The sequence below is a fragment of the Embiotoca jacksoni genome, unplaced genomic scaffold (assembly GCF_022577435.1).
Source record: "Embiotoca jacksoni isolate LCO1_2020_lvr unplaced genomic scaffold, fEmbJac1.0.p SCAF_7, whole genome shotgun sequence".
NCBI classification, from domain to species: Eukaryota; Metazoa; Chordata; class Actinopteri; family Embiotocidae; genus Embiotoca; species Embiotoca jacksoni.
The window spans coordinates 13,760,658-13,775,129 of record NW_027185425.1 but is presented as its reverse complement, the minus strand read 5'-3'; the positions used below and the strand labels follow the sequence as shown (position 1 = coordinate 13,775,129).

Sequence of the window (14,472 nt, the reverse complement as noted above, 5' to 3'; positions counted from 1 at the left end):
CCTTCCACTGCATTTGGCTTGTGTGTAATGGCGGGCGGCGTCGTCCTGGCCTGGACATTAGCCTAATGTATGGAGTCGAGCGGGATCGCTAAGCTCACCCATTTCCATTTTAATGGCGGCCATCTCGAGGTTAATTCGGATATGATGCGGTCAAGGCGCGCATATGCGCTGACACGTCAAGAGACAAATGGTGGTGCTGAGAGGATCTATGGGGTGGAAGGGTTTATCTTCCCACCCGGAAGGCAGTTACTGGCACACACCAAACATATGGTTGTTTGAAGTTTACTCATGGGTCAGGTTATATGTGACGCTGGGTAGCTTTGTTGCTCAATACACCCAAAGGGACACACTTATTTAGTTGGAAATTATTCCATGCTGGCTCCAATGGGATGGATGCTTATTTTCTATGGATATTGCCCCTTATGTGCAACATATATGAATTATTTATGGTTTCTCTTGAGAATAAAGAAAGAGCTTAACTCTGTGTTTTAGTTATTATGTGATGGTGGAGACTTGGAATTGATCATTTAATGTTCTTCAGATGTAGCTGCAGGTTTACATTTAATGACATTGTCACAGACATTGTGAGTCTGTGACAATGTTGAAATTCCAAGGGACCGCTCTTTAAACATCCAACAATAAGTTTCATTCTTCTCAGTTCTATTCATACCGCGCAGCATAAGACGTGAGGCACTTCTATTATTGACTGCAAGAACAGGATGGTCTCTGCGTCTTTGTCTTTTGTCCAAAGGCAAACTTGAATCATAGATGAGGAGACGAGACAGAGACGGGGAGGGATAAAGAATCAGAGAAAAAAAAGAAGATGGGAGACCAGAAAGGAGATTTGCAATTCTGTATTGCCCGTATTGTTTGTGTCTTTATGGTATTATGAGAATGTGATGTTGGGATTATGTTCTCAACGAGGACATTTCCTCCCATTCAAAGTCGCTGCAGTCCGTTTAATTGTATCTCAGCAGAGCAGTTACATGAAGATATCTGACACTATACTCACCCAGGGTATAGGAATTAGACTCACATGTGCAGACAAATGATACCTCTATATACAGACATGTGTGCATACTTACTTTACTCACATAAACAAAACACACACACTGCTAAACCCCGCCTATAAACAGACCTTAAGGTTCCGCTAACATCTCGCTGTGATTGCCACACTGTCTGTCTGTGACCTCAGCAAAATAGGTAAAAAAAAAAAATCTTTCCCCCTTATATTGTGTTGCTCCTCTTTCCAACTCATTCGCCCCCATTGGCTGTTGCTCTTTCTCCAGTTGACCTGACATGTTTTTTCATTCTTCCCTCTGCTGCTATTTTATTTTTTCTTGTTTCCCCATTCAGTTTGTCCCTCATTTCACCTTTACTTCTGTTATGCCTCACATCATGTCTTCCAAATCTATTTTCTCATATGTCCATACATTCAGTCAGTCTGCTCTCTGTTTGTCTGGCTTCCCCTCCACCGCCTCCCTCCTTCTCCTTTGGTCTCTTTCTGTCTCCTTCCTCCACTCTGAGGGGTTGCTGTCCTGCCCGAGTGCAGCAACAGTGACCATCGATTCATCAAATTGTCACAGCTCACCACCACAGCTCTGTACGCCCGCTACTAAACAACTGCCCTAGCAAAGCAAACAATACCTCCAACACACACACACACACACACACACACACACACACACACACACACACACACACACACACACACACACAGATAGAACCTGGAGTGCTGCCCCAGCAAGGTCACACCTGTCCCTGTACACTCATTTGGCAGCGTGCACACACCGGAGATGGTTAGTGCCAAGCAGATGCTGCCAGTGTCACAGCGGGCTAAGCACTGGACAACATATCTGTTGAACATCCAGACATCAAGCATAGTTAACATTCCAGTACAAGCCAATGAAAACAATTCCCAAAGACATGCTGTGGGATAAAATACACCAACCACTAAAACAAGTAAGCAATTTTTCCTAATTGCTGAACCAGCATATTCCACGCGACTGTTCCATATTCATAATTGCGCACCTGAACTTACGTAACTCGAGAAAACATGACCTTGTACTTGGCCGTGCTGGTGTAGCCGGGCTAAAACAGCACGGACAGCAGTCTGTTTATGGGGTCTTTATGGTGTGTCAGTGGGGGTCAACTGCAGGATTGGCTCTTCCCTGCAGATTTACACTGAGGGGCTTCAGAGTAGGTCACCAGCCCCCAGCAGTTAATTTCATAATGCACCCAGGGCGAGGCTTGCATAATTCAACTGAGCCCCAAGTGCAGGATCTACTTAATCAAAGGCTCTGGGTTTCCAGAGAACAGAGATAGTAGACTCACAGAACCTTGTTTAACCTCACTCGCATCTTATGGTGGTATTTTTTTTTTTTAAACAGTTGTGAGTACTCATACAGAATCAGCTTGACTACACAGTGATGCAAACCCATCTGGCATGTGTCTCTGTTGTGTCTCTGTAATACGGAAATCTAGCCGGATGATGTTGTAAATTAGACCTTAATGCTCACAGAAATGCATTTTCAAGCGAACATTGATGTGTCTCTCTTTTGCACAATCAAATTCTGACCCTTTATTTCTTCAGCAAGAATAAAACCGTTTCTGGCTACAGCCAAATAAGCAGCGTCTCTAAAAGCTGCATCTCTGTATTTTATCCCAGATTGTGCGCATCATTATCGATTTAAGAGTCACTTGGCAAAGGTGCTCACACTTCAAAATAGCATTTGGCCGAGCTCTGGCAGACTCAGTGGACTTATTCTCTGCCGTGTTTTTTTTTTTTTTTTTTTTTTTTTTTTTGTTCTCTTAACTGTGCCCATAAAACACAGATCCTGAGTTCCTGCCTGCTTGATCACTCGTCATATATCAATATGTGCAGCATGTTCCACCTCATAATAACACATGCTCTGTGCATGTACTTTATGCAACTGCAAAAACATAAAGTCCTTTGTGTCCTTTTTCAACTTTATAGGGTTACACCTCTTCAAGAGTCAAAGAATCATTTATTTCTTCCTGTATTTCAGTTCAATCCCGAACCTGATTAATAACGTTTCAGTTGCTTTAACCTCCCTGCTATTGTTTTGTAATACAACCCTATCCTCTCGCCTCTAACTCATTGGCCATGTACAAGAGCTTCACAGTCCACTCTGACCCCCATCAGGCTCTGCCTTCAGGCCGAGCCATTGATTGCCGTTTGTCTGACAGACGCCTCGTAATGAAGGAGATGATGAGGAGATTATTGACCAGGCCGCGTATATGAAAATCAGGTAGGAGAGGTGGATGTGGAGGTTTTACCTGGATATTAGTATTGACCTGATGGTAATTGGGAGGGTGGATGCTCACTTGCTGAGCTTATTTAAAGGCTTTAATGCAAAATCAGATGGATATAGCTCCGGCTTTGATCTTTTGTTCTTCTCTCTCGTTACTAGTTAAAGATGAGGACTGTGAATACATGCAAATAGACCACACTCTGCAATACTCAGCTATTTCCAGCACTATACAGTATGTAGGGCAAATTTACTTACTGTTAATCTAATTTTTCATGGTTTATGCCAAGAATTCATTTTAACACTTGCAAAAACAACTCTCAATGCCGTATTATACACCTTGGCTAAATATATTCAAGTTGCCAGCGTTCAAATGCACACTCATTAGCATATTTTGGAAGAGGTCAAGCGCACATGAAGCGTTGAAAAGTGACGGCTGAGAGGCCCCTGCCTGTTTTTTGACCAGACAGGCCCCGGGGAGTCAACACTGGCATGATGGATATGCTTTGACTTGAGATGCTTTTGTCCTCCTGCTGCAGCTTGATGCCACCCAGACAGTCTCGATCTTTAGCCTCGGAATCTATCTCAACTTTTCATCCTCCTCCCACAAATATGTATTGTGATTACCGTTTTGTTGCTCTACCTGGCTGGAACCAAAAAGCTAATATTGGTTTTGTTTATTTGTAGCTAATGCTTTTTTTTTTAAAGCATCAATTCAGGATTCAAAAGTACCCTGATGTGACATGTAGGCCTTGAAATCTTAAACACAAAGCTTGATTTTTGCTGAGAAAACAAACAGCATTTCCTCATCTGGCTAACCAGAGATTATCCATGTCCATTTTTTTTATTTTTTTTTTTTATTATGATTTATTCTCTTTTTCTCTGTACACTTCCTTAAAAAAAAAAAAAAAAAAAAAAAAAAAAAAAAAAAAAAAAATTATACCTTTTAATCATGAGTATGACTAAGAAGAAAAAAACCTTGCCCCATTTTTTTTCCCATTGTCTCTGTCTTGTTTTCATGCTCGCTGCCTTATTACCTGTAAATCCTTCCCGGTTTCTCCGACATGAGGCTCGTTTCAGAGAAGAAATTTGGATGGATTTGGAGCTTTGGGATTGTTCTATCCATCTGAGATTGCACGCAAAGTAGAACAGAATCTGTATATTTCACAAGCATTCAATAAGGCACACACATTCTCCCCCTCGGAGGGATTTAACAAAGCAGCCTTCACTTTTAAATGTTTACTCAAGACTCCTGTTTTTTAAAGCTTATGTTTTAACGCCCTCAGGTAGCATAGCTCATTTCCATGCATTGATTTATCACACGTTTGCCCAGTTATGTCTATGGGTATACATGAACAAAAGAAAAAAAAATCATATCTACTGCTGAGCGTTGCATTGTTTGTGTTGTTGAATAATATGGGTTATGGAGATAACAGATGTCCTCCAATTATACTCTCCTAATTACATTTTAATCAGGCTACATTATGATGCAGGTTTGTAGCTGAAGTAAACAAAAGAGAAATACACATCATTTGTATAAATAGCATGTAGGAAGATGTTTTAATGCAGCTTCCCTTTACGTGAGTTCAGAGCTGGTTGCATTCCTGCACTCTTCGTGTGACTGTCGAACATCATCAGACTGCAGCATTTTGTCACCCGTCAATGGTAGACAGCTGCTGACTGCTCACATTTAGTTATCAGGGAGATGCATATTTACTTTAACATTACCCTGTTTTGTTTGGAGGACATAATAACATTATTATACTGCCCAGACTGGTCCTGAAGGGATTACAACAGATGTATCTGCTGGTGTCATGAGCTGTGGAGTTTGGCTCGCGGTCATTTATGACCAACATTGGTGGTTGGCAAAGGCCATCACTGTGGATGCTCATCATCACGATGTTCAAGGGCAGTTTTTATCCACCCTTACCTCGTACCAGTTGAAGATATTCTAGTCAAAGTGATGGAGCCACCGTTACCAGGTTGTTCAAGCAGAACGAGGGAGATTTACCACCCGTCGGCTAAAGTCATGGACTTTATAGAGGAGAATAATAATAATCATCGACTTACTGATAAAACTAAGTGACAGTTTTTAGAAGGTTTTTAATCCTATAAATGAGGGCAGTTTTTTTTTTTTAGTTATTGGAGGGTTAAATTTATGCTTAAACATTAAACATGTATAGTGGCCACTACCACAACCGTTAGGTCTCCATCACTGCTGTGTGATGAAACTTTCTTTGTTTTAAATTAATACGCGTACAATCTGTTCCTCCAGTGCAGTTGGTTAGTTAAAATAATTATCTCATTGAAATTAAAAATGGGTCTTTTCATGTAAACAATTGTTCATTTGTATAAGGAAATGTACATACATACAGAACAATACATGCTCATGATAAAAGTTGCATGAAGTAAGAGTTTTTAAAGGAGCACTTGTAAAATTGTACAAAAAGTCAGCAAAAGTGTATATTCAACATTTAACAGAATATATATGTGCACTTAAGGTGTAGACACAGTGATTTAAGAGTTCTGAATCTATATAAGAATAAATACATAGGAATAATTAACTTGTTATGCCATCTGATGGTATTGACAAAAACTAAGCAATGACAAGGAAACCATTTTTTTCCCCCTTTTAAATTACAAAGTCAGGAGGTTGCGCCATAGTATTACTTGATTGTTGGGACATTTCTTAACATTTAATTTTTTCATTTTCAAAATCATAACTTTTGATAAAAAAATTCTCAAGGATCAGTAAATGATAATAATAGTATACTTTTATTCATTTTCCGCTTTTCATATATTATGATTGAATATGACAAAAGACAATAAAATCAGACAATATAATCAAAAAAATTAAGTCGAATCAACAAAACTGTGGAATCCATAAAAGGCAAGACTAACATAAAGAGTTTTTAAAAGTGAATTAGAAGAAAACTAAGTTTTAGCTTCCCTGAAGGGCCCAAACCGAAAAAGGCCCCGTCATCATCGCCACTGAAACATGAGATCTAATCACTGTTATCATCTGCAGATTTATATCTGTACAAGCGAATTCTTATGTGCCTTAACACTGACAACACACACACAACATGCAGAGCTGCACAAAATGTAGTTAGCACAATCACACATCAGTCCCCACGAGTGATTAATTGCAACTAAATCCTAACATTGATTAAAAGTCTGGGCCGCGCTCAAATCAGTTGAAGACAAGTCATTTAGCCGAGCGATTGAAAACACACACTTCACACGTGGGTCACACTTCACACATCCACCGCGAGTCGAGTGCTGATAGATGGCAACACGCACAATTAAAAATCTCAGATTCAATGCAGGAGGAGTGGCTGCTGCAAAAGAAAAAAAAAAAGAAAAGCAAGCCGAGTTCAATTAATGAAGCACTCAAGTATGTCTCTCCGTGTCTCTCCCCTCCAGTCCCCTCGTCTCCTCCTCTCCAGATATGTCATGTTTTAACGTGGGAACCTATTACTAATGTGGTGGAAGGGCCAGTGAGTGAACAAGTGTGTGATGATGGAGGTGGGGAGAGCTGGAAGAGGGTGAGCTATTTAGCACTGCTGTATTAATGGCTCATGCTGCACTCTGTAGGTGATAATGGATGTTACAGCGCTTGGTGCAAACTGTTTGATTGTGGGTGTGCTTGTGTGTGCTTGTGTGTGTGTGTGTGTGTGTGTGTGTGTGTGTGTGTGTGTGTGTGTGTGATTTAATTTCTTGGACGTAGACGAGTGTCTTTTATTTGGTGTACCAACCTTTAATAATTCAACACTTCTGCACTCTTGTAGCTGCTTTAACGTTCAGCCTGTTAATAGCTGCCTATGTCTTTTTCTCTTCACAGCTCAGAACTGCAGTTACACACTAAACAATCCCAATGGGACGATAGAGAGCCCTGGATACCCGTACGGTTATCCTAACTATGCCAACTGCACATGGGTCATTGTGGCAGCGGAGCACAACCGGATACAGCTGGTGTTTCAAGGCTTTGCTCTCGAGGAGGACTTTGACATCTTGTCTGTATATGACGGGCCGCCCAGCCCTGGGAACCTGCGGACAAGGTAAATATTGTACTTCTGTAATTCGTTATTTTTTGTTACTTATTGTCCAAGCTTGGATTCGAATTGAGTGCTGATGTAGAAGTTTACAATGTTGTCATGAAACCCACAGAAAACCACATTTTCAACAAAAAGAAGCCAAGAGTTTGCTGGTGTTTGAAGGTTACAGGATGCAGTAGGTTGCAATCCAAAAAAAAAAAAAAAAAAAAAAAAAAAATCCATACAATTAGGCTTTTCACAATTCTTACATAACTGCTTGATTGATTGCCATTATTTAAGATGGCTGTAGTCATTTTGCATAATTGTTAGAATAATTTCCATTAATCTATATAAAAAAACACTTGGCCCAAACTGACAAAAATATCCTATGTCCATCACTATTTTCACTGTTAAAGGTTTGACTGGCACTCCTTATTCCGCTATGGTTTAATGCTTTAATTGAGAATTTGCTCCAGCAAAGTGCTTAACTTTCTGATATTTGACTAACCTGATTTCAATGAGCGACTATTTACATTGACATCATTTAGTTTATCATTTAGTTGCAAAGCCAAACAACATGGCAAATAACTGACTCTTCCTCTTCATAAGGTGGATATGTTTTATTGATTAGGCTCATACAATTATAGTAGCTTACAATGAACGGAAAAAGGCAATTAAATCATTCATCACATTAATTGTATTACAACTGTCACCAACTGAAACATCATGATTGTGAGAGCCCTACGTGGAATTTTCCCCTCATTTGCAATGTGTTTTAACATTTAAAGAGGAAGTAAATTTGGCTAAACTTTTGTTTACAGGTTGGCTTTTTTGTCAACTTTTTTCGTGATTTCATCAAGTTTTATGAAATCAAAACTGTCCTTTTTAGAATCACATGGACTTAAAGGTATTGTCGAAGATTGTGGGAGGTTAACTGGCAAACAGGAAAGAACTTTAATCAAGGCTAAAATCATTGATGCTTTGAGAGGCAGCTGCAGCTGATCCTCCAGTGACTAATACAGGACTGACTCAGTGGACACTGTGACAGCATCCAAGGTTATTCACCAGGATTCTGGGCACATTTTCTGCTTCATAGTTACTAGCAAAACAAAATAAAGCTCACTTGGGTGTGAAGACTCGAACAAACAATTTCTGAATCAGCAGTCTCATCCTCCCGTACAACTGTCAATTTACCAGCCTCAGAAAAAACGCTGCCTCGTTCTAACAAACTGAGAAAAAACTGTCTGTTTGGTTTGCAGAGTTTCATGCTTGCTCAGTTTATATGTTTTTAACTGTATGGAAGTTCAGAAACAAATATTGTAAGGCTGGATTGACATCTAAAGAACCAGGTTTCTATTTGTATTGGCTGCAGTTATAACATATAACATACAACAGAAGCTGTTATTTGTTGATATATATATATATATATATATATATATATATATATATATATATATATATATATATATATATTTTAGATCTAACAAGCTGCCCCTTATTTAATTAGGAATAGCTTATCCACCTTATCAGCTGAAGCTACTCCAATAATGCTTTTAATTCCCTACCTGCTATGAGCTCGGCCTTGCAAACAGTGGAAAGCATACAGTATGTTATGAAAGCCCTCTTATCATGGATGAAAAAATTATTCCGAAGCGCTTTTGTCACTGACACTGTTTTGAGTCTCTGTCGGTCTCTCTATTTCTCCCCCTCAATATCTCTCCCTCCCTCTCTCTCTCTCTCTCTCTCTCTCTCTCTCTCTCTCTCTCTCTCTCTCTCTCTCCCGCCTCATCTCTGCCCCCTCCCCTCCCTGCAACTTTCATTTTGTGCCAGTGGTGCCTCCACTGCGTCTCCCAGCAGAAAGCAAATGAAAGAGAGAAGAAAATCCATTATGGATTGGTGTTGGGCTGTTCTCCTCAGCCTTTTCTCCTGTTTGGACCTCTGGGCCTTGTTGTATATTGATGCTCCAGCGGGACAGAGGGAAAACCATTCTCCTCTCACTGTCTGAGTACTTTGAAAAGAAGTGAGGGGGAAAGAAAATGAATTTGAAAGAAGTAGGCAAAAAGAGGAGTTGAGAAAAGAGACGTGGTGAGATGGAGAAGTAGAAAGAGTGTGAAGGATTCTGTGTCAAACACAGATCTCCCTTAGATTTCGCTTGTGTTGTCTTAGGACCAGAGGTCCTTTTTTAAAAAATTTTTCGAAAGAGGCGTTTTGTAAAAGTGAGACTTCAAACTTTATCTTTGAGGGGAGCTGGGAAAGGCTGGGAATAGGCTAGAAGCAGCATTCACCAGTCAACAGCAGGCTGTCAGAGCATGCATGTAGACTTTCCCTGACAAACACCCCCACTGACACAACACACACATCCACACATTTTCATACACATGAAGATCCACATCTGATAATTCAGCCCTCCCTTCGCTCTCATCTCCCACTTGTGTCACAAGTAATTTTCCTTCCATCTTTCTTGCTCCTCTTCTTCCAATTTCTCTCCTCACTCCCCCTCATTTCATTCTCACCTATTTATTTTTTTTAATATCTCTTCTTCCTGTTCTCCATTTTGTGTCTCGCATGCTGTGTTTGCTGAATTTGATCACTCTTTCATGCACGCCACACTATAGGTTGTAGCGCTTTGGAATCTTTCCTTTAATCTCAAGTCGTCATCAAAAATGAATGTTTTGCCTCACTTCCTATTCAGATGATCACCTTTGATTTCTTATTCAAAGCAGTCAATTTTCTCCCCGTGCGTTTATTTATCCATTAATTTATTCTTTGCTGTCACAGCAAAGCCGACAAAATTGTCGTGATCGGGAGAATGCTGGCTTCCAAATCAGTTCGTCTTTATACGTGTTTTCTTATGTATACCCGGGGGTGTGTTTATATGTGTGTGTGTATTCCTGCAGCCGTTGCTTTGTGAGTCACAGCCACTCCTTACGAAATGCATATGTGAATCAGTCTGTTGCTGCAGCACTTCATTAAACTGACGATCCCAACTGACACCTGGGAAGCAGACGGAAAATCTGACTGAGGTTTCAATTGTTTGAAATGGAAGAGCAGAGAAATCCGATTCAGTGGTTTAAGTCCTGCATTGCAAGCGCAAGCTGCTTTTGGTGGTTGACCCCTGTTAATTAAACGGAGCATTAATTTCCAGAGATAGCAAATAAGTGGTTAAGTGCACCTAAAGCCCTTAGTGTTGTGGACGCTATCACTTCACAAACAGAGAGGCTTAACTGCTGCAGAACAAACCTCAAGGTGGAAAGATTTTTCTTACGTAATTCAATTCGATTTGATTTATATAGCGCAAAATCACAACACAGGTTATTTCACTGCACTTAACACAGTTAAGTCCTTACAACAGAACTTTACAACATTATACAGAGAACCTCAACAAGTTTTTCAAATGAAAAAAAAAAAGAAGAAAGATGTGTAGAGGATTTGTTTTGCACATTTGTATTCATTCATTGTATTAGAGGAATTTGAAATGATCAAGCTATTGTAATATGAGAGACAAGAAGATAGAAAATCAATTTCAAATGCATTATATATTGGGGTGGAATCAGGTCGCTTAGCATAATGACTAGAAACAGTGGGAAACAGCTAGCCTGGTTCTTCGTGAAGTAGAAGTTATTAGTGTGTTGTATCTTATTAGTCTAATGCATACACAAAATATGAAAATAAGAAATGATGGTTTCAGGGTGCATTACACCATTATCCATCTGCAGTATCTGGCAACCCACACTGTAACTGTACAGCGCCTTTGGTTACAGTGTGTGTTGCCAGATACAGCTTATGAGCAGTTGTGGTATAGATCTCAGTAGGCATATACTTAAGCCTGTGTCCTCACTGTGACAACAAAGCTCGGGGAAGCACGCACACTGCATCCGGCACTGCCACACAGTGAGATTCCCACTCAAAAACACTAATTCTGTAATTATCTGTTTGCACACAGATTTAATTAAGATTCAACATTTGAATTAGTGATTTGGAAGTGGTGGTCAGCATAGTTTTCAATTGAGAGATGGGCTAGCTGTTTCCCTTTGCTTACATGCTAAAACTTAACTCCTTTAAATTGTTATAGTGCTTGGAGATCCAATCATTTCTGAAACGTATTTCATGCAAGTGTCAATTCAAAAAAAATATTGAATGGTCAAAGTTGTCAAATTTAGTGTATAGATTGACAACGTCATCTGTAAGCCTCTTTTTGATCCACTCCTGTTTGCCCTGGTAAAGTTATTGCTTTTAATAAAAATATCAACACGTCCTGTTTCCTTTTCAAAATAAAAGCCATCTAGAATTTAATCAGACGGAAACCTTTCATTTCCTAACAAGGCATTATTTGTGAAACATTTGCAGGAATGTGTTTTGACTGGAATCTGACAATAACACTTTAGATGACTAATCTGGAACAACTGTTGAAAATAGCAGGATTATTTTGGTTTCCTATGTAAATTAAGGGATGGGAAGATAGATTATTGATTATTGTTGAATTCTCTGTCTTTAGATCCAGTTACTAAACCGTAGTCTTGGTAACATAAGAGACGTTCAGATTTACAATATCCTTTTCACAGTATCCATGGTATCACTTATACTGTATATTAGCCAAATTATTTTGGAAAGTTATAAATGCCTTGGTTTGCAGAATCTGACCCTCTGTGATGCAGGAGGAGGTCTGAACGCATTATTTGAAGGGACCGTTTTTAAAGCAGTCCGCATGCATTGACACAACAATAGTACAACCTCAGGAAGTGAAATTGTTACTGTGATAGATTGGCTGCATATAGGTTCTGCAAGCCCCTTTGAAGACACATTTAATGATTAGTAATTTGCTGAAAGGAAAAAAATAAACAAATAATATTATATTTTTAAAGATTATCATTAAAGTAGTGAATGATGCATGAATTTTGGCTTCCCTGTACACAGCCTTTTATATGATACTACATTTAAATTATTATTAGGAAACTCCTCCCTACACAGCAGTGACCCCCGTGTCATGGGTTAAACAGACCCTGTAGCATTGTAACACAGTAGTCAGAGACCTTTCCATGACTAAAGCAATAGTCAACTTGACCTTAAGCGAGACACTGAGCCTCTACCAGCTCACTCACTGTCACTCTGAACGAGAGTGCACATTTCTTACTCGTAAAAAGCAATCTTTCTCTCACTTTTGTGTCACATTTCACCTTGTAACTGCCAGTCTGGGAACAATGAGTACATTTCGGCACGGGGAAAAGCTGCTAAGGTGTGTGAAGGCGTCTCTCTCCACATGCCTCCCTCTCAGTGATGGAGTGATGGAACGGGGGGACTTAAGGCCTAGCAGTCTGGGAAGGGCAGGGGAAGCGAGGGAGAGGAGGAGGAGGCACGGAAGGGACAGATTTTCAGCCTGCGGGCTCGATAGGACCTAAATAAGGAGCACTAGTGCATGATGCTGGGAGTGGCATTAACACTACAGTCAGCCCTCAGAGCTGTGAGGTTGGGGTGTCACAATATGAGTTTGTGTACTGGAATGTGTGTGTGTGTGAGTATAACGGAGAGGCACACTGTGTGTGTGTGTGTGTGTGTGTGTGTGTGTGTGTGTGTGTGTGTGTTCTCAGACTGTGCTTACAACAGGGGATCTTGTGTACACCCCATCCCAGCAAGCTGATTCAGTGTCAACAAAATCAAGGTTTATTGGAATACAGATAAAATGAACACCACACTCGCACACACACACACACACACACACACACACACACACACACACACACACACCTTTAAGCACAGAATAAATGGCAGTGAGCTGGAAAACTGTTTGCCTTATAATTTTTTAGATACACAGACTTTTCTGCTTTCGGAAAGCATTTATCTTACGTTATACCAGCTGCTCACATAAAAAGATATGGATGTGCATTATTTAATATTTTATAACACTTGTATTTGGCTGTACACAAGCTATACTATCTTAATTTATCACCTCCAAGTCCAGTTAATGCTGGTCATCTCCCAGAGGTTTATATACAGTAGTTGCTGTTAGCGCAGAGCACGCTATGCTTGCGTTGATTCAGCTTCTTATCTCTCCCTGCATGTGGTGCGTTGGAGTCCATCCATGTCTCATATTGTATGTGTGAACAAGTACAATGTTGGTCAGTGAGTCAAGCTTGTAAAGAGCCAATGTGTGCGGGTCAGGGTGAGAGCGCGTGACGTACAATGGCACTTCCTGCCTGAACGCTTGCCATAGCAATAATTCTTCTTTAGCGAAGGCCTTGGTCATCAATCTCTCACAACACATACTTTGGAAAATGACTCCAGTGCGTGAACGCCCTGGTGTGTGCGCACGTGTTTGGTATTTTGCGCTCACACACGTTCCCTTTTTGTCTGTTCGTCCCAGTGTTTAACTCACTGACATCTGTGGAAGGAGTGCATATCTAAATGAGGAGGTGGAGCGTTGGATTCGGAGAAATATGGCTTCCAGGCTGCATGGTTTTTATTAGTTTGTGGTGGTCATGATTGAGCATCTTATTCAACAGCACGCACTCCATGTAGATATGCAGATGGGTTTTTTCTTCTTCTTTTTTTTTTTTTTTTATACACACAGGCAGACATGTGCAAGCAGACACCCTGATGATGCACACACACAAACACAGTCACAGTGTTGGATTTATGGTTCCTTTGAGTCTGGGCTGTTAATGGAGAGACTGCCACTTATCAACGCCAGCTTTAACGACATACTGCTAAAAACAGGACGAAGAGTGATAGTTTGTTTTTCATCATCCCGCGCTGGGAAAAAAGTGAAACGATGTTGAGATTTATGGCATCTGTTCACCTGTAAGGCAGAATTATTAGGCCCAGTAAGCCCAGATTAGAGAAATAATCAACTAGATGCCTGTGAATTTATATCCCACATCCTGTGTATCACTCATTGTGTGTACTATTGACATTCTCCCGTCCCAAGACCTATCAATGTTCTTAACAGGGTACACTCGGGCTGCGGCATGAGATGAAATGTTTCCCCGCTGAGATAAAAGATTATACATGCAGCGCACCCTTTAAAAAGATGGGGCACTTTCAGCCCTTCTGTGCTCGAGGCTGCGCTAATTTGAAACGAAAGAATGCACCAAATTATTTTGGGAGGTCTGCCTGTTGAGCCATTTAAGCCTTCAAGGATGCAAATATAGCCAGTAAAAATAAAGGTA

At 40.3% G+C, this 14,472-nt stretch overlaps 1 protein-coding gene across 1 annotated transcript in view; it reads left to right on the top strand.

The window, feature by feature from the left end:
* The window catches only part of csmd2 (CUB and Sushi multiple domains 2), a 248,411-nt gene that overhangs the window by 10,416 nt on the left and 223,523 nt on the right, over positions 1 to 14,472 (top strand). The window contains exon 2 of the mRNA XM_069177064.1: positions 7,117 to 7,333. Coding sequence (XP_069033165.1) covers positions 7,117 to 7,333 — 217 coding nt within the window. The remainder of the gene's footprint in view (positions 1 to 7,116; positions 7,334 to 14,472) is intronic.